The following is a 19094-nucleotide window of genomic DNA, read 5'->3' as shown; positions in this document are numbered from 1 at the left end:
ACCTTGCCATGTGTACTCTCTCCAGACCAAAACAAATTCTACACAAAACTTCAGAAGTGGTCTGACCAAGGTGAGGATGCATTCTGGATATCTGGCCCATCTCAAAACAATCTGAGGCATCACTTGCTTTTCAGGCTATCAGATCCCACTGCTGCCCATTACAGAACTTGCAGGCCAATAAGAAAAACCATCTCTTTGGAGCAAGTGTTGTCCAGACACTTAGCCTTGTTCTGGCTGCAGAAAACTCCAGACCAGGCTCTCTCTAGGAGGACCCCCCCCCCTCAACTTCTAACATCCAGTGATTCTACAGACCACTTCATAGAAGCCTCACATCCAAGGCTCACATGTTGCAGTATACACATGGCAGCATTCCTATCATCTGGTCCCAAAAAACTCTGGTGAATTAGAAAAGGGTCTTAATGAGGTTGGTCATGAGTTCAGTCCTCCTCTTTAACTTCTTACAAAGGAAAAGTCAGCTCCCCAGTCAGAGATGGCCCACCTTAGCCCTGGTAGGTAAACTGGTACATATGGAAGGGGATGGTCACAACTGACAAGAGTCCAGCTGGTTTGGTACTATGAGCAAGACAGCACTGGAGATACAAAGACAAAAACCACAGAAACGTCCTTGATCTCAAGGAATTTACATTTTACTGGGAGGGAGACACAAAGTAGTACACAGGTAGGGAGGACATTCTAGCTAATGTTTTGTCTATGATAGCACTTAATTTTATTTATTTATTTTTTGGCAAGGCAAAGAGGCTAAGCAACTTGCCCAAGGTCACACAGCTAGGTGATTATTAAGTGTCTGAGACTGGATTTGAACTCAAGGCTTCCTGACTGCAGGGCTGGTGCTCCATCCACTGCACCACCTAACTGTCCCTATGACAGCATTTAAGAAGAAAACAAGCAACATCTGGAACTAGAAAATGTACACGCACAATCTTGAAAATCAACTAGAATATGCCAGGAAATAGTACTAAAGAATGTAAACAGTGAACATGGGCTGGTGCTTAACTGCAAGGCAGTACTCAACTCCTTCCTAAAATCCCAGACAAAAATATATTTTCAAAATACTCTAATTCAGTCAAGGTAGGAGGCAGGGGAAAGGGAGAGATAAAAAAAAGATACCTGACTGATTTTTGTCCACCACATAAGAAGGTAAGGCAGAAGTTAATGGAAAGAGAAACATCGCTGGAGTCAGGAGGACCCGAGTTCAAATTCAGCCTCAGACCCTGGACAAGTCACTTTACCTTGCTTGCCTCAGTTTCCTCATCTGGAGGAAGAGGAAATGAACTAGAAAAGGAGATGACAAACCATTCCAATATCTTTGCCAAAAAAAAACCCTAAATGAGGTCATTAAAAGTCTGGACTCAACTGAAATGACTGAACCACAACAACAGTAAATAGTGATTGATTGTTTCTAGAGAATGTCCTAGAGGACATTCCTTTAAGGGACTGATTTAAGGGAATTGTTTTTAGTTTTTTAGAAGGTGGACAGTTGTTAAGGGTCCTTTCCTTTGTTGCTCTAGCTCACTAGCCTCCAAAGGCAGAGGACAAAGTGCTAGCTAAGTAAGTCCTGGCAGAATTCATAGTCTTCCATCACACATAAGCTCTACATCCCCAGTGAAATAGGAAAGTAAATTTCCACAAACAACAGAATGAAAAATGAATTGGTGGTTGTTGATGTAAACCTCTTTGAAGGGAACAGGAGACCCAAGTTCTATATTGACAGGTGTTGCAGTTGTATTAAATTAATTACCACTGTAGCTTCAGAGACACACTCCAGCTGGACAGGTCTTCTCCCTGTCCCTGGACCTCTCCCCATGGCTGCATCTCTGCTCACTCTGCCTCGAGTGTCCTCCTTTCAACTCATCAGTTTCTCTAAATCCCAGGCAGGCTTAAAGTTCTGGTTCTCATCTCCGCAAGAGGCTGCCTGAACCAGTGAGCTCACATTAGCTTCTCTCCTCTCTAAATTCCAAGTAAACATTTTTTCCCTTCTGTACCTATTAGTTACTCAGGACATTTTATTTTATTCCATTAGATTCAGAGAATTTTTAGAGCTGGAAGAACTTGCATCCTTAGAATGTCTTAATCCTGTCCAATGTTCCATTTTACAGATGACAAAGCTGAAGTCTGGAATGGTTAAGTGACTTGGTAGGAGTCCCATTCCAGTGAGAGCTGGTCTCACAGAGCAGGCAGTTTGCCTAAAGAGTGTGGTTTGGAGAAGGTAAGGACAGCTGTCTTTTGAAATTATTCTTCCTATGTAGATATATGTCTAGACTTTATGCTCCACACTGCTCCCTGTGATGAACTCTATATTCCAGCCAAACTATACTAACCCAAATCTTCACTCTGGACATCGACAAAAGCCCTCCCACCCCTACCCAGACTGCTCCCCTTCCTCATTTCCGCCTCTTCTCCAAGGCTCAAGCCTGAGGCTCCCACTTGTTATTGCTTTCATGCCTCACTTTTCTAAATACTTTATTATGTATTCTGAATGCAATACATATTGCATCCATCAGTAGAATGTAAATTCCTTGAGGGGATAGATTATATCATTTTAATTTTTCTCTAAACTTAACACATCTTGCATATAATACAAGGTTCCTAAGTTGAAATGCAATAAATATTTGCTACATTGAACTTCACTCAGTTTCTTATTATCAATCATTTTGTTTTCCTCCTCTCCTACATACTCTCTCTCTCTCTCTCTCTCAAGTCCATAATAGGAGGAATCAGTCATTGTTCTAGTATATGTAATAAGTATATTTCTTGGCATAGTTTCCTACATTTAATAATAGCATTTATATAGTGCTTGAAGTTAGTAAAACACTTTTAAATATCTCAATTAGCTCAACACTGAAATTGCAGGTGCTATCATTATTATTCCTATTTTGTAAAATGTGCCTATTTGCACTCAGCTCTTCCTCACTTCAGGTCCAGTAGCTCTATTTACTGAATCAATTCATGACCAAATTCTAAACAAAATGAAACTTCATTAATAGCACTGCTTTCTAAACAAATCTGCCTAAAGGAGACTTAGGACAGGAGTATCAATTGATGACTGTGTTGATCTGTTAAGATAAACATTTCTTTGTCTCCATCCTTGACCTTTCTCCATTGTTCCAAACTGAAATCTCTTGCTGCTTAAAGGACACAACTCAATTTAGATGTCCTTAGATGTTTATCTCATGTCCAAAAGCAAACTATTTTCCCTCTAAAATTCCTTCAGAGTTCATAAATTCTGTGAGTGTTCTTCACTGTTTATCAAGTCCCCTACATTTAAATCATAAGTAACATCCTTGAACCTCCCTTATTAATGGCTTTTCCCATCCATTGGATTCCCAAGTCCCATAGTATCTACCTCCACAATGTTTTTTTAGATCTGTTCCCTCTCCTCTATTTCCACTTTCACCACCTACTGCAGTGCAGTGGCCACTGTATTAGTGTTCACCGTATTAGACAATGACCTCCTAAAAGATCTCCCATTTCTGCCCTTTTCCACTCCAATCACCCTTCATACACACTGCCAAGGCTGGGTCTGATCATCTACTCACCAAATCTCTTAAACTAATCTCTTAAACTTCAAGATCCTTCACAAGATGGTTGCCATTCAACTTCTCCAGCCATGTCTCCTACGATTCTCTTTTGTACACTTAATCTTCCAGCCAAACCAGACTACTTATTTTTCCTTATGAATCTCCCCCCCTTCCCATCCTTTGGTCAAGTTGTTTCCAAAATCTAGCATATAGCTTCTACTCCCCTTATTTAATTCCTATCTATATTCAATGAAATACCACATCTGGATGAAGCCTTGTGATTGATTGCACTAGTCAATAAAGACCATTCCTTACTTGGATTCCATTTGTTAATACCTCTTTTTTGCATTTGTGTTGGTATCATTAACTCACTGGACTGCAAGCTCCCTGAGGGTTCTTTAAATTTTCTATCTTTTCTTTCATCTACTAAGAACAGTAGATGTTTGATGAATTGCATTAGTATTTTATGCTATCTTAGTAAGTACCAGTGAGAAGGCCCTGAATCATCTGTCTTTACTATGGAAAAAAAAAACCCTGCTAAGAGCCATTCTCAGTTACAGATACTATTCAGGTAGGTGGATGACATAATAGAGTCTGTTGTTTGGAGGAAGTCCTAGGTCTCATTCCTGCTCTCAGAAACTAATTGGTTTGTATAATCCTGGGCAAATCATTTAATCTCTGCCTCAGTTTCCTCCCATGGTAAAATTAGAGTAAAGATAGCACTTACCTCACATAACTGTTGACGGAAATAAAAATTAGGATAAAATGAATAAAGCACTTTGCAATCCTCAAAGTGCTAAGGAAATATGTAAACTGCTATGATGATGATGATGATGATGGTGGTGGTGGTGGTGATAGAAAATTCTGTCTTTTTTATGATTTAAATGATTTTGGATGATTTTGGAGGGAAGGAAGAACAAATTTATCTATATCAAAATATGTCTTAATCCTGGAATGTCAGGAAAAAGAAAAGCAAACATCATTTAGCTCACCCTGCTCTTGAAAAGTTAGCATTTGTATATTGCTGTGAGGTGTGAAAAGAGCTTTCATTCTCACACAAACCCTTTGAGATTGGCACTATCTTTAGGATTTCTAGGAGATGTTAAATGATTTTCTCAGTATCAGTCTGCCAGGAAGGGCCTGGAACAAGATCTGAACTCAAGTCCTCCAGACTCTGAGAGTCTAGTGCTGCACTGAACAAGCTGTCCAACAACTTCTCAGTGCTTCCTGAGGATGGACACAAAGTCCAACCAAGAAGGGTGGGTGATGTGTCCGGGGCACAGCAAAGCTGGGGACTAGTTTCTGATTGTCCAGAATGTTGCTCTGGATAAGTATGCCTGGCCCAGCACATTGTAGATGGTGTTTTAAACTAGTCCAGCCCTTCTGGAGAGCAAGCTGCCCAAAAAGACCCAAGACAATCGAAAGCCTCAAACAAAGAGCTAAAGGACCCAAATGAACAAAACACTGCACCTCTTTTTGTAGCGGCAAGAGATTAGAAACAAAGGTGGAGGGAATGTCTATCAACTTGGAAATGGCTGAGCAAAGTGGCACATGAACATAATGGAATACTCTGGTGCCTCAAGAAATGATGGAAAGGGTTTCATCAGGGAAAACTGGGAAGCCCTCTATAAAGTGATACTGAGCAGCAAAAGCAGAACAAGGAAAACAGCTTAAACAATAACAATACTATAAAAATGGTAGCTTTGGAAAGACATAAGACCTCTGATCAATGTAATTGTCAGTCATGATTCCAGAGGACTGACAACAAAGGCTACAAACAGCCTCTTGACACCAGGGGTGGACTCATGGTGTAGAATGAAGCATGTATTATTTAGATGTGACTAATCAGACAATTTGTTTGTCTGATATATGTTTGTTCCAAGGGTCTGGGCTTTTACTTTTGTACTAGTAAGAGGTAATACAAATTGAATTTTATTAACTGAAATTCAAAAAAAGAAGCTTGTCTGCAATTCAGAATTTCCAATCAAGATTAGCCTTATCCATAGTTAGCTACATGATATATATTTTATAAGGTTTGTCTGCCCCAGAGAGTCCTCATCTCTTGTCTGGTTAATACTTGAGATACTGTCTGTCCATCAAGAGTTTATTTCTCTGGCTTTACATTGTGACCCTAGTTAAAATGCAAATATCATTGGCAAGGTTCACAGTCTAAACTGTTAGCTGTCCCTTTCATTTTATATTTGTGGTCTGAATGAAACTTAGATAGGAAAAGGGAGAAGGAGGGTAGGGGCAATGGAATAGATATTATAAAGGGAGCAAAAAAAAATCCCCAGGGCAATAAGGGTCAACTCTTCATTTCCCAGTCTTGAGGCCTGGCTCCTGAAGTGGCTTAGAAGCACTGGTTCTAACTACAGGTTGGACACTGCCCCTGAATGTTGCCCAATAAAGAGGAGGCAAGAAGACCAGGGAGTTGGATGCCCCTCTATGGCTGTCCAGTCTTGCTGGTCCTTGACTCTTGGCCCAGGCCTATATTCTGGTTGCTTGAATCTGACTCGATGATTCGGCTCTAGCAAATATTGTCTTTCATGCCTGAGCTGGTTACAGACCTCATTCTGCTTTCTGATTTCCCCAGTAGTGGCACTGCCATTTTCCAGGGAAGTCAAATGATGTTCAGAGTCTAGTTTGGAACAGTCTCCCTTAGGGAAAGGGAAGGTCAGTCTGAGGCCCAGGAAATACCCATGGGAGACAACAGTCCTGAGAAGCAGGGGTCTAGTAAGCCCTTTGGGAAAAACAGAAAATGCTATATGAGATGTGCTGAATAATTAAGGATATTAAAAATGCATCACCAAATGTTTATCATTAGCTGAACTGGCAAGAGAAATACAAGCTGTTTTACAAAGAGCTAAAAATAAATCAGTCTCAGGTATCTGTCTCCATGATCCCCAAAGCAGAAAACTATTCCATGATTGGAGCCAAGCAAGAATGGAGAGTGAGAGAGGTTGGACTAGAAACAACTATAGACTACGGGGAAGGTTCACATCATAAAAGAAGAACAATGGTCAAAATAAGGAAAGAAACAGAGAAAGAAAGGAACAGAGATTAGGTGACATGAAGAAAAAGAGAATTACAAAAAAGTGACAAAAGAAACCAGAGAAAGAGACAAAAAGCAAGGGAGAAAGGGATAGATGAATTATCAGGGAGATATAGGACAAGAAATGGCAAAGAGAACAAGTGACAGAGACAAAAGAGCAAAGGTGGAAAGAGAGGGAATGATAAAGGGAGGGAGAGAAAGACAGAAAGAGGGAGAGATGAGAAGTGCAGGAAGGGAAGGGACATAGGAGGAGAAAGGGAGGGACACAGGGATAGAAAGTAGGGGGAGACACACACAGAGGAAAGGAAAGAGTATGTACAGTTGGTCTCCTCACCTGCACAGATAAGAAAGTGAGACAGATTCTAGGTGTCACAGTCACTAGAGTATGATTATTCATAGTTTCAGAGTTCAAACACAGTTAAGTCATCTAGAGAGTTATTTTTTTTGGAATGGGAAGTTCATTAGAAATCGTATTGTTGGCTCCTCAAGGTTGGGTTCCTACCAGCCCTAGGCTTCTATCTTGGAAAAAGTAATAAAGTGGGATGAGTGCTTCAGCTTGCCTACCCCTCCTCTACTAGCAGTTCACCAATTCCACCTAGAAAAGTCAAAAGGATTTGTCTATTTGAGCAGGGATATGGATGGCAGAGCATGGACTGTAGTGAGCTCCAGGCTTGCCAAGTGAAGATAATCAGCAGATGAAATGCCAGTGCTTAACTCCAAAGATTTATCCCTGATCTCAGGAGCTGGGGCTCTCAAACTCAGCGTCCCAAGATTAAGAAAAAGCCTTCAAGCGGAACAAGGGCCCAAGCTAAGAAGCAGATATGCAGGTCTGCCTGGAAGGACTGTTGCCAGGTCACTGCGTTCCCGAGACTCCTGGAGAAGACGTAGGGTGATAGTATAAACAAATGCTTAATATGGTCCCTTGCCATCTCTTGAGAGACAGGGACCTGAAATGCCCTGGAAGAGGGGGTGAACAGAGCCTACAGGCCCAGCCACCAGGAACCACAACAACCTACCTGTCTGACAAGGGCCAGCTGTAGGGAGACATAGAGAATGATCTGATGGTCATTAGGGTCCAGGTTCTTAGCTCTGTAGGAGAAGAACAGAACATATCAATCATTCAATTCACAAGTAGTCATAAATGGGTATGAAATCTCTCCTAGCTACTTAATCCAGTGGTAGACACTGTAAGGAGTCTGCCTGGTCCCTGCCTTCAGGGAGTTTATAATCTACTTGGGTAGGCAAGACCAGCCTACAAAACAAAGAGAGAAAAAGACAGAGATTATGATCAGTTAAGTGCCCCAGTGGAACAATGAGGAAATGAGAAGGGCAATCAGTCTGGGCTGGGGACTTGGGGGGGGGGGGGTCCTCAAGGAGAGAGAGAGAGAGAGAGAGAGAGAGAGAGAGAGAGAGAGAGAGAGAGAGAGAGAGAGAGAAAAGGAGAAGGTTCTGGGGCTTTGAGCTGGGTCCCTAGGTAGGTCCTGACATTAGACAAGTTGATCTCTACCCATCTCCACCCCGCCTGCCGGCCTCCCCAGTTCCCTAATATTGGAGGGAGCCTGGAGCCAGGTTCCTCAGCAGAGCAGATGTTTTTAACTTGGTGCAGGCCAGGGGCCAGGGAATGAGGAAGCCGGCACCTGTGCCTTCAAGTGCCCGGCAAGCCCAGCTGCAGGAGGGGGATTATAAGCAATGGAAAAAACCCATCCCAGGAAGCTAAAAGGGTCAGACAGAGTAGATTACTGGCCTCAGGGACAGTTCCCTGACCCCCTTCTGATCTCCAGCTGGACTGCTGGGAACAGGGATGTTTCCAGCAGCCTGGGATGGACTGAGGAGTTAATGATCACAGGAAGGGTAAGTGGCTATTTGCTTGGTCCCTGAGTAGCTTGTTCCATGTACAACAGCAAAACAAAATTGCCCATAACCTTCCCAACACTTAAAGGAGGGCTTGGGCCTGAGGCCTTCCAGGCCCTGTCATCAGATCCCAGCATCTCATGGGGAGATAAGAAAATAAGAGACAATAATAGGGATGGGCCAAAGGGGTGAGGGGGAAAAGAGATGATAAAGAAGAGCAAAGGAGAGAGAGGAGGAAGGAGGAAGATAGATAGAGCCTTAGAGATCTGATGGAATCAAAGGAATCTTGTCCAATCCTCTAACTACACAGAACCTGAGGGCCCAGGGACACACAGATTACAAAAGAGTGAGGCCAGAATGTAAGTTCCTGACTACAAATTCATTACATAGTCAGTCCCTACAACCCCCAAGGAGTCGGTAGGGAAAATATTATTATCTCCATTTTACCTAGAAGGAAGCCCGGAGCTGGGGGAGGGAGAAGGAATTTCAAGGTCACACAGCTACTTACAGGAAGATTCAGAACTCAGATCACCCGACTCCCCGTCCAGTACTCTCTCCTCTGCACCATCCTGCTGCCCAATGCTACATTTCCCATGCTTTGCCTGGGTTCCCCTCCCCATTAAAGCCAGGACTCAAACCAGTTCTTCTCCCCCTTGGAAGGAAACAAGGCCAAGGGCCAAACCCCAGGAGGCAACATGGAAGAGAAAAGGGCTGCCATAAACAATACTGAGCTGAGACAGACCCCAAAAGCTCCTGCCTGACAGGTCTCTGCAAAAGCCCTGATGCTGGTCTCCACCTCAATTTCTCCTCCTCCTTCCTCCTCCTCCTCCCTCTGTCTTATCTCTCTCAGAGCATAGGCTAAAGATCCAAGGGATTAAAGAAAGGAGATGAGAAAAATAAGAGAGAAAGGAAGTGACCCAGAGATGTGGACAGACAGGAAATTTTTAACAATTATTCCTCTCTCCACACCTCCCTCTACCTCTGGGATGCTAAGGTAAGGCTTCATGGTTAGGGGCAGGAGGGAGATGGCAGCCCAGGAAAGAATGTCACCATAGCCAGGATAGACATTAAAAAAAAGAAACATGGTCATTCTGTCATCTGATTTCCTGGCTCCAGTGTCTATCTTCTCCATAAAATTCTCCCACACCTACTTTCCAAATCTGTATCCCCACAACACTGCAGCCTGAACTGGTCTGTTTAATTAAGAATTAATGAGGGGATGGCTAGGTGGCACAGTGGATAGAGCACTGGCCCTGGAGTCTGGAGTACCTGAGTTCAAATGTGACCTCAGGCACTTATTACCTAGCTGTGTGGCCTTGGGCAAGCCACTTAACCCCATTGGCTTGCAAAAAAAAAAAAAACCTTAAAAAAAAGAATGAGCTGTTGGCTTTAAGAATATGCAGCAAAACCCTAGTCACAAACTCACTGTGTAACCTGGAGCAAATCATTTGACCTTAGTTTCAGTTTTCCCAGCTGGAAAATGATGATGGTAATATTTGCCCTAATATAATTCAAAGCAGAATCATGAGAAGCAAAGAAGAGTTTTGAAAAGGTATCAGGTCCTCCTTGCCCTTTGCTGAGGCAGGGGATTTTACAGGCAGAAAATATTACATATTGTCCTTCTCAGTTGATATTTTGGTTGTCTTTCCTAAACGGCTTTTTCTTTCTTTTTAATTTTTTCTTATAAGGGATGACTCAAAGGGTAGTGGAGAAGGAAGAGATATATTTGGAAATGATCATAATTAAAAAAAAGAATTAAAAAAACTTAAAAGTAAAGGTCCTTGAACAATTTTTTTTTTTAATGAAGAGCTATACCAACAAAAAGGATAGGGGATTTCAGGACTCTTATATCCTAAAAAATGATTGAGGACTCTAAATTAGAGTTTTTACTTATGTGATTGATAGCCATTGAAGTTAACTGTATTAGAAGTGAAATTGTTGACCTCCCAGATCCTAGGCATCCCCCAACCACACTGGGAACCACTGGTCTAAGGAAGAGTCAAAGACATGACATCTGTGCTTGACACAGTGTCTTGCACATAGTCAGTGTTTAATAAATGACTATTTCTTCCTATTCTTCCCTACCCTGGTCTACAGTCTACTTACCTCTCTAGTGCCTTCAGGGCTTTCTTGTTCAATTCATCTTGTGTGGATTTCAGTGTTGCTGAAGGAGAGAAACATGAATTAAAACTATGGGTGACCCATTCTATAGCCAGTTCAATCAGCCCCCACTCCCGTCCCTTGGTCATCGAGCACAACCCTTGTTCTTATAGGGTCTGACAACTTCATTCAGAAGGGCCAAGAACCATCGAGACATGAGCAAAAGCAACATGCGCCCACAGCTTCCCTCCTGCTGGTAAATTCCCAGCCCTCAGAGATTCTTATGAACAGGGACACAAGGTCTCTCACCATTAAAGATGACTGGGGCACTGCTCCCCACCTCCCTCTCACTCCAGCTCTGTCCCACACTGCTTCCTGGTGCTCTGCTCCAGCAAGTTAAGCCCATGCCCTCCTCTCTACCCTCACAATAAGAGTGCCACAATGCCCAGGATCACATGGCTAAGAAGTACTGGAGGTAGAATTTGCACTATCTCAAACTGAGATTCCATACTTATTCTAGTTGTTTGCAGGTCTGTCTTCTCTGCTCAAGCTGACCCTGCTCTTTCTCTTTCTTCTCATCCCACCCCCAAGCACCAAGTACAGCAAAGACTCTCAGCTGAACAACTGCCTCCTCCTTCACTGCTCCTTGCACATCTCCTACTCCAGGTCCTCCCTGGGCGGCTTAGGGCCTATCACCTGGTAGATACTTCACAGACCTGGGTTCCCTTCCCCACTACATCCCCTGGTATCCCTGTGGCCTATCTCAGGATCTGTAGTATAGTTGAGGCCTTAATGCTTATTGACTTGACTTGGTTTTTATTAATTTCCAAGTCAGAAAGTATTTTACTACAATTACAAGCTGGCCAGAGAAAGAGCTAAGTCCTCAAGATATAAGAGCCAAAGATGAACCCAGATTCTGCTAACCTGCAATCCCCAAATTCTAGGCTAATACTGGGATGCTGGGTATTTCAGGGTAAAGGATTGCTAAAAAAAATTTTTTTTAGGTATTTTTGCAAGGCAAATGAGGTTAAGTGGCTTGCCCAAGGCCACATGGCTAGGTAATTATTAACTGTCTGAGGATGGATTTGAACCCAGGTACTCCTGACTCCAGGGCCGGTGCTTTATCCACTGCGCCACCTAGCAGCCCCATGGGATTCCTAAAAATTTAAATGCAAAATGAATATAAATCAAATCTTACTTAAAATGCATTAGGGAAGCTTTATTATCTAAGGAATTTGTCTCTGAATCCCATTAAATCACATCCTTTTTTTTTTTGTAAAATGAAAAATCTCCTCATCATAGGATTTAGTGGCAAAAAAGTCCTTTTATCATATTTTGCTAACTGAGATAATCTTACAAATGGAGCCTATGTGAAGCGAGGTTCATCTGTGTGCTCTGGACAATAAACTAACCCACAAGGATGACTGCCAAAGAAATTATCCTTTAATGAGAAATAGGAGAGCCTAGCACTGTACTGGGGGCTATCTTCTTTTCTTTCTCTCTTTCTCCTTTATTGGGAGGTTTAGGACTGGTATTCAGAGTACAAGAAAGACCCTAAAAGTATGAGGAGGTGGAAGTGGAGATCAGTGGTACTGGATTAACTCCCTTCAAATCAGCCCAGGAAGGTTATCAAAAGGAAGTGAGATTTTTGGAGCTGACAATGATGGGAAGGAAGCTAGCTAGCCCCTGCGGGGGGGGGGGGGGGGGGGGGGGGGGATTCTCAAGGCTTAGAATGCAGCTTGGGAGAAGGCAAGGTTTTGGGTGGGTCAATCAACTAACAAGTACAAAGAAGCTCGGACTGGAGAGGTTGAGAGATCAGATCCAAGTTGCAACTTTGCTGGGAACTAGGTGAGTCCTCAGAAGCCCGGTACCTCATCCAAATCCTCAGGCCAGAACCCTGAGAGCTGAGCTTTTCTGCGTCACCTGCTCACTTACCATCTGTTGCCTGGAGACTGTAGGTGAGACCCAGTGCCAAATAACCTTTGGGGAGGAACTCCCCAGCTTTGTCTTGTAGGTTGATGACCTTCAAGGCAAACTGCTTGGCCTCCTCCAGCTGCCAAGAGGAAAAAAAAAAACAAAGGTCTTTGGGTAAGTTGCACCCTGGGCTCCAAATAAAATTTAAGAAAAGAAAGTTAATGGTCAGACCATTCATGTTAACTTTAAATGCTACTCTTGATGGTCAGAATTGAACTAGAGGGGAAGAAAGAGGAAAATTAATATAATGGATTGAAAGTACAAAACTTATCTGGTTTTGGCTACAAGATGCAGGCAAGGGATACTTATCATGGGATGTTTATGTTTTCCTACAATCACTCACAGTTCTGAACTTAACCTCACCCATCCCTCAACTCTTTCACCCTGGCCCTAAGTCATTGTCCCAACACCTCACTCATCTCCATGAATAATACACTGACCAATCACAGATTTAGGGTAAAAGGGACCCTGATAGATGCTCAAATCTAATGCTTCTCATTTTCTAGAATAGGTCCATAAGGATCAAGAGACTTGATCCAGGTCACCCAGCTAATAAGTGATAGGTAGGCTATGAACCTGAGTCCAGGATAATAATAATGTTTGTCCTTCATTCTAAGACCATGACATCAGGGAGGTGATGTCATGACAAACACATGTATTAGATTTGAGTGAGGAGGTGCTGTGCTAAGTCACCAGCATCACTTTCTCCTCTGTAGCCATCTAGGTCCAGTGGCCAGATATGGGTCAGGACAGATCCAGGATTCTGGCACAATGTCTCCAGACAGCACTTCTCCATCTCAAAGCCTAAGATGTTTCATAGCTAAAGGAGGCAATGAGGCAGAGTGGGAAGTTCACTGCACTAGGTTAAGTCAGAAGCTCTGAGTTTCTGGTCCCTAACCGGACTGCCATCCACGAGCTATGAAATCTCAGTTTCCTCATCTGTAAAATAAAGAGATTAGGTAAATTGGTTCAAGGTTCTTTCCAGCTCTAAATTTTGCAAAATTTTGCAAAAACTGAATTATACTCATGCAGAGAAACAGAATTAAATGCTAAAAAGATCATAAAGACTTTAAGAGGGTGGAAAGAGGCTTGGAGGAAGAGCAAGACTTTGGATGAGGGGCCAGAATTGAGAGTAATGGTCAGGGAAGAGCTTTTCCATGGCTCACATGAACTAGGACGTGGGAGGGGATCCTCATGACCACAATTTGAAGCAGGGTTCACTTTGCTGGATGGAGAATCAGAGACATAAGACCAGTCAAGAGGAGGAGGAGCTGGAAGTTGAAGGACAGAGACCTTAGGCTGGGCTTTACTCAAGCAGGATGGTTGGTCTAGTGGGACCAGGTGTTAGAGCTAGGTGGGCTCTCAAGAGAAGTTCTAGTCTATCCCTTCATCTTACAAAGAAGGAAACTTGGGCCCAGAGAGGGGATTTGAATTCATTTTCTCCCAATGGTTCTTCTGCTCCAAGACACTGAGGAACAGAATTCAGCTCAGCCCCTCTATCCATGACTGGCACAACTTGACTGAGTTCTCAGAGCCAGATGAGATAGCATGAGGACCCCTGCAACACCATGAGCTAGCTGTACTTCCTGGAGTCCAGAAGAGGTGTCACCAGTGGCATCAGGCTCAGGGCCTCTCCCCTTTCCAGAGAATGCCTTTATCACTTTCGGGAGAAAACTGGTCTAACCTGTGGTGTGAGAGAGGTGGAGGTGATCTTATCATCCTGGCAAAGCTAGAGATCCCAGGGCCTCTAGCGCCCTTTACCCAATGTCCAGTTTGTTTGACCTGGCATGACATGTTTTGTCTGGAGACTCCTATTCATGTCCTTTGTTCCTAATTCCCATAGGAAAAGGCCAGGATGAGAAGACTGTAGAGAAGGGAGGCCAGGACAGCAGGGGCTGGCCAGGAAACTGGGCCCAACATGATCTCCTTAGGCCCCCATTAAGCTGCAGAATGGCCAGGCACCGCATGAGGATGGAGAGCTTTCTCTCCAGGGAAAAATGGCCTGAGGTTGTTTTTGTCCTGGGAAGGAGAGAGACTGGTCCAGATGGAAGAGGAGAGAGGACAAACAGATGGCACTCACATTTCTGGCAGCGTCCCAAGGAATCACCCACAGCATGAGCAACTGAGTGTTCCACAGAAGACACATCTCTCCAGTACATCAGGTCGCATGCAGGACCCCTGCTCTTCTCTCAGCTCCTCTCCTCTTCCAGAGGGGGAAGCTGGTTCCTCATTGAAATTCTCTACAGCTATTGATACCTCACCCACACCTGCATTCACCTGCTCCACTCTCAACATCAGGGGGGCTCATGCCACCCCCAATCAGCCCTCAGCTTCCTAAGAGGCAGGGACATTGCCCATCCCACCCCAACCCCCCTATCAAGAGCCAAGCATGACTGACTCTGCCTGAACTATCTATGCTGCACCACTCACACACCCACCTCATTCAAGAGTGGGCTTACAGGACAAAACAGTCACAGATATGCCATAGTAACCAGGTGGCTCAGTACACTGGACTAAACGTCTCCTCAGACTCTTTCTAGTTGTGTGATCCTGGGCTCGCACAAAGGTTATTTGATCTCAGGAGTATCCAAGGAACTATTTTAGGGGCTCCTTTTATTATAATTTATCCCAAAGCCCCACCAGAACAAAGAAGCCCGCCTTGACAAGGGCCAGCATCCATAGTCACAAATGACCTGCCTGGTAGTCTTGAATTCTTAAGTCAATCAAGGTGGCTGCTGGACAGGCCTAGGATGGGTGAGGAATTCCCAAGGACACTCTTCCACAAGACTACCCTCAAAGGTTCCACAGAGGTTGTGGACCCAGTACAGAAAGTCACTGTACTGCCTGAGCAGAGCAGCAGTCAGCCTGGCTCCTCCTAGCAAGTCCCTGTGGCTCCAGGCCTGGAAACTCATAATTCTGCTCCCCTCTCCCTTCTCCCCCCTCCAGCAAGACCCAGACCATCCACAGAGGACATCACAGAACAGTTTACATTTATATGTTGGCAGTCTTTTGAAATTGGCCAGGAGATTTATAGTATATACCCCATTTTCATTGTCATAACACAAACTAGCACTTAATTGAGAAATAGGGACTATTACCATACCCATTTTATGCATGAGGGACCTGAGGATTAGACCTGATATTAATTTAAGGTCACAGGTGTCACAAAAGTAAATGGCTGAGAAGGCAGCCTTGCCTTCCAGGCTTGTCCTGGGCCAGGGTGCCCCTCAGTGTACACGCCTGGGCTACCATAGAGGAAGGAGAGAACCTGAAATGCTTCACAGGATCCCAAGATCTAGAATTTAAGAAAGCCCTCAAAGATCATCCAGTTGAAGCCCCCATTACAAATTTAGAAATAGACTCAGGGAAGATTTCCACATTCACAGGCAGCAAACAGCAAGGCTGGAATATGAAATTAGGTTTTATGACTACAAATCTAGGGCTCTTTTCATTGTAACAGACTGTCCCCTCATCCCTCCTTGTCTATGACTACCAAATGGAGGTACCCATGCAATCATCACGAGGCTACCATGGATCTGGATGTATCCATGTCACCACCATGGGGTAATCCACTGGTCCAAAAGGATCTGGAGAGAGGGACATAAATCATAAACGAAAATGACAAACCTAACTTAACTTTCTGATTTCTGAATTTTGGTTGTCTAAGAGGAATGTGTCTCCAAAATTATTTCTATATAATCAAATAGCTTCATGGAAGGGGTGGCACTAGGGGCATGGCAGAACAGAGAGAGGTTGCAGTATCAACTGAGAACATTCCAGTAGTGGGCATGGCATCTCTTCTCCTATCATATCTTTATGGAAACCAATTAGCAAAATTAGTGTACCAGAATTACATCAATCCTTCACCTTGCCTACATATACCAAAATATTTATAGAGAATATGCTACTACTAAGTAAAAGAATTAGAAATAAAGTAGGGGCGGCTAGAGCATCGGGCCTGCAGGAGTACCTGAATTCAAATCTGGCCTCAGACACTTAATAATTACCTAGCCGTGTGACCTTGGGCAAGCCACTTAACCCCATTGCCTAGCAAAAAAAAAAAAAAAAAAAAAAAACTAAACTAAAAATGTAGATGCCCACATCTACACAAATGTCATGGAATATTTCTGTGAAATGCTAAGTATGATAAATACAGAAAAATCTTGGAAAACTTTGAAGGATGCAGTGCTAAGAAAAGCACATGAGCAATGATGACAATAAAAGGAAATGCTGTAGAATTACAAGGAACAAGTGGGGTCCCAAAGGAGAGCAAGGAAAGATACTATCATCCCACTCCTTTCCTTTGCAGAGGTGGAAGGTGCATAGGAGTAGACCGCTATATATATTTTGCACATTTTTCTCCTCATATTATTCCTTCTCTTATATTTGTTATATGCATGACTCTCTGGAAGGGGAAAAGGTAAGGGATAATGAGAGAAATCCTGTGGTGTCAAAAAGAAAAGATTTCAATAAAAATTTATTTAAAGAAAAAAGAAAAAAAAAACCTGGATTCCAAAACAACCTCAGATGTGCAGAATTTGAACCCATAGTTCTTTAACTCCCAATCCCATGCTCTTTCATTGGTCATAACAGGTCTGTTTTTTGCAGGAGGAAGCCTAATCTGAGGATTAGAAGCAGCTAACTTGAGGCAACGAAGGAAATGGGAGGCCAGAGGCAATGTAGTGAGCATACCCCATAGCTTGGAGACTCTATCTCCTTAGGTTTCAGTTACAGGCTCTATTTACCTCTGACAAAGCCTGGGCAAGGCAACTGCCATACTTGATAGGGATGTCATGAGAATGACATCCTGCTTTCTCCATGTCAAAGGAGAAGCAAAGTAACATACTAATTCATGAACTCTCCCTTAAAACATAAGCGAATACCAGACTGGATTAAAAACCAGAATCCTACAATATGCTGATTATAAGAAACTCATTTGAAGCAGAGAGATACATATAAAGGTAAAAGGTTGGAGCAAAATATATTTTGCTTCAGCTCAAGTGAAAAAAAAAGCAGGGGCAGCAATCCTTATCTCAGACAAAGCAGCTGCAAAAAATAGTGTTAAAAGAGATAAGGAAGGAAACTTTATCCTCCTAAAAGGTACCATAGACAATAAAGTGATTTCAATACTGAATACATATGCACCCAATGGGCTAACATCCAAATTCTTAGAGGAGAAGCTGAAAGAACTACAGGAAGACATAGACAGCAAAACTCTTCTAGTGGGAGACCTCAACCTCCCACTCTGATTTAGATAAATCGAATCATAAAATAAACAAGAAAGAAGTTAAGGAGGTAAATAGATTGTTAGAAAAATTAGATATGTTAGACTTATGGAGGAAATTGAATGGGGATAGAAAGGGATATACCTTTTTCTCTGCAGTACATGGCACTTATACAAAAATTGACCATGTACTAGGACATAGAAACCTAACGATCAACTGTAGAAAGGCAGAAATAGTGAATACATCTTTCTCAGATTACAATGCAATAAAAATAATAAGCAATATTGGGCCAAGGAGAGACCCTGAACCAATTGGAAACTGAATAACCTCATTTTAAAGAATGAGTGCAGCAAAAAACAAATTATAGAAAAAAAATCATTTTATCCTAGATAATGACAATAACAAAACAACATACCAAAACCTATGGGATTCACTCAAAGCAGCTGTCAGGGAATATATTATATCTTTCAATGCTTACATGAATAAATTAGAGAAAGAGGAAATCAATGAACTAAATATGCAACTAAAAAAATTAGAGAAAAAACAAATTAAAAATCCCAATTAAATAACAAATTAGAAATGCTAAAAATTAAAGGAGAAATTAATAAAATCAAAAGCAAAAAAACTATTGAATAAATAAAACCAAAAGTTGGTTTTATGAAAAAACCAATAAAATTGATAAACCTCTGGTTAATTTGATTAAAAAGAAGAAAGAAGAAAAGCAAATTGCTAGTATCACAAATGAAAAAGGTGAACTCACCACCAATGAGGAGGAAATTAAAGTAATAATTTGGAATTATTTTTGCCCAATTCTATGTCAATAAATTTGACAATCTAAGTGAAATGAATGAATATTTACAAAAATATAAGTTGCCCAGGTTAAATGAAGAGGAGATTAAATACCTAAACAACCCTATCTCAGAAAAAGAAATTCAACAAGCCATTATTGAACTCCCTAAGGAAAAAATCTCCAGGGCCTGATGGATTCATAAGTGAATTCTACCAAACATTTAGGGAACAATTGGTTCCAATTCTATATAAACTCTTTGGAAAAATAGGGGAAGATGAAACTCTGCCTAACTCTTTCTATGAAACCAATATGGTGTTGATACCTAAACCAGGAAGAGTTAAAACAGAGAAAGAAAATTATAGACCTATCTCCCTGATGAATATAGATGCAAAAATCTTAAAATAAAATCTTAGCAAAACGATTACAACAAGTTATCACTGGGATAATACATTATGATCAAGTGGGATTTATCCCAGGAATGCAGGGTTGGTTCAATATTAGGAAAACTCTTAGTATAATCAATTATATCAACAACAAACCTATAAGAAATTATACGATCATAT

The 19094-nt window shown here is 42.2% G+C and overlaps 1 protein-coding gene across 4 annotated transcripts in view; it reads right to left on the bottom strand.

The window, feature by feature from the left end:
• The window catches only part of TTC7A (tetratricopeptide repeat domain 7A), a 182143-nt gene that overhangs the window by 66862 nt on the left and 96187 nt on the right, over positions 1 to 19094 (bottom strand). For all 4 annotated transcript variants that reach the window (XR_012472232.1, XM_074205337.1, XM_074205346.1 and 1 more), the window contains exons 12-14: positions 12478 to 12595; positions 10549 to 10606; positions 7608 to 7680 (exon numbers count right to left, since the gene is read on the bottom strand). Coding sequence is in view for 3 of the 4 variants with exons in the window: in XM_074205337.1 (XP_074061438.1) it covers positions 7608 to 7680; positions 10549 to 10606; positions 12478 to 12595 (249 nt within the window). In the remaining variant the exon portion in view is untranslated. The remainder of the gene's footprint in view (positions 1 to 7607; positions 7681 to 10548; positions 10607 to 12477; positions 12596 to 19094) is intronic.

This window comes from Macrotis lagotis, chromosome 1 (assembly GCF_037893015.1).
Source record: "Macrotis lagotis isolate mMagLag1 chromosome 1, bilby.v1.9.chrom.fasta, whole genome shotgun sequence".
Lineage (NCBI taxonomy): Eukaryota > Metazoa > Chordata > Mammalia > Peramelemorphia > Peramelidae > Macrotis > Macrotis lagotis.
This window is presented reverse-complemented; position numbering and strand designations above follow the sequence as displayed.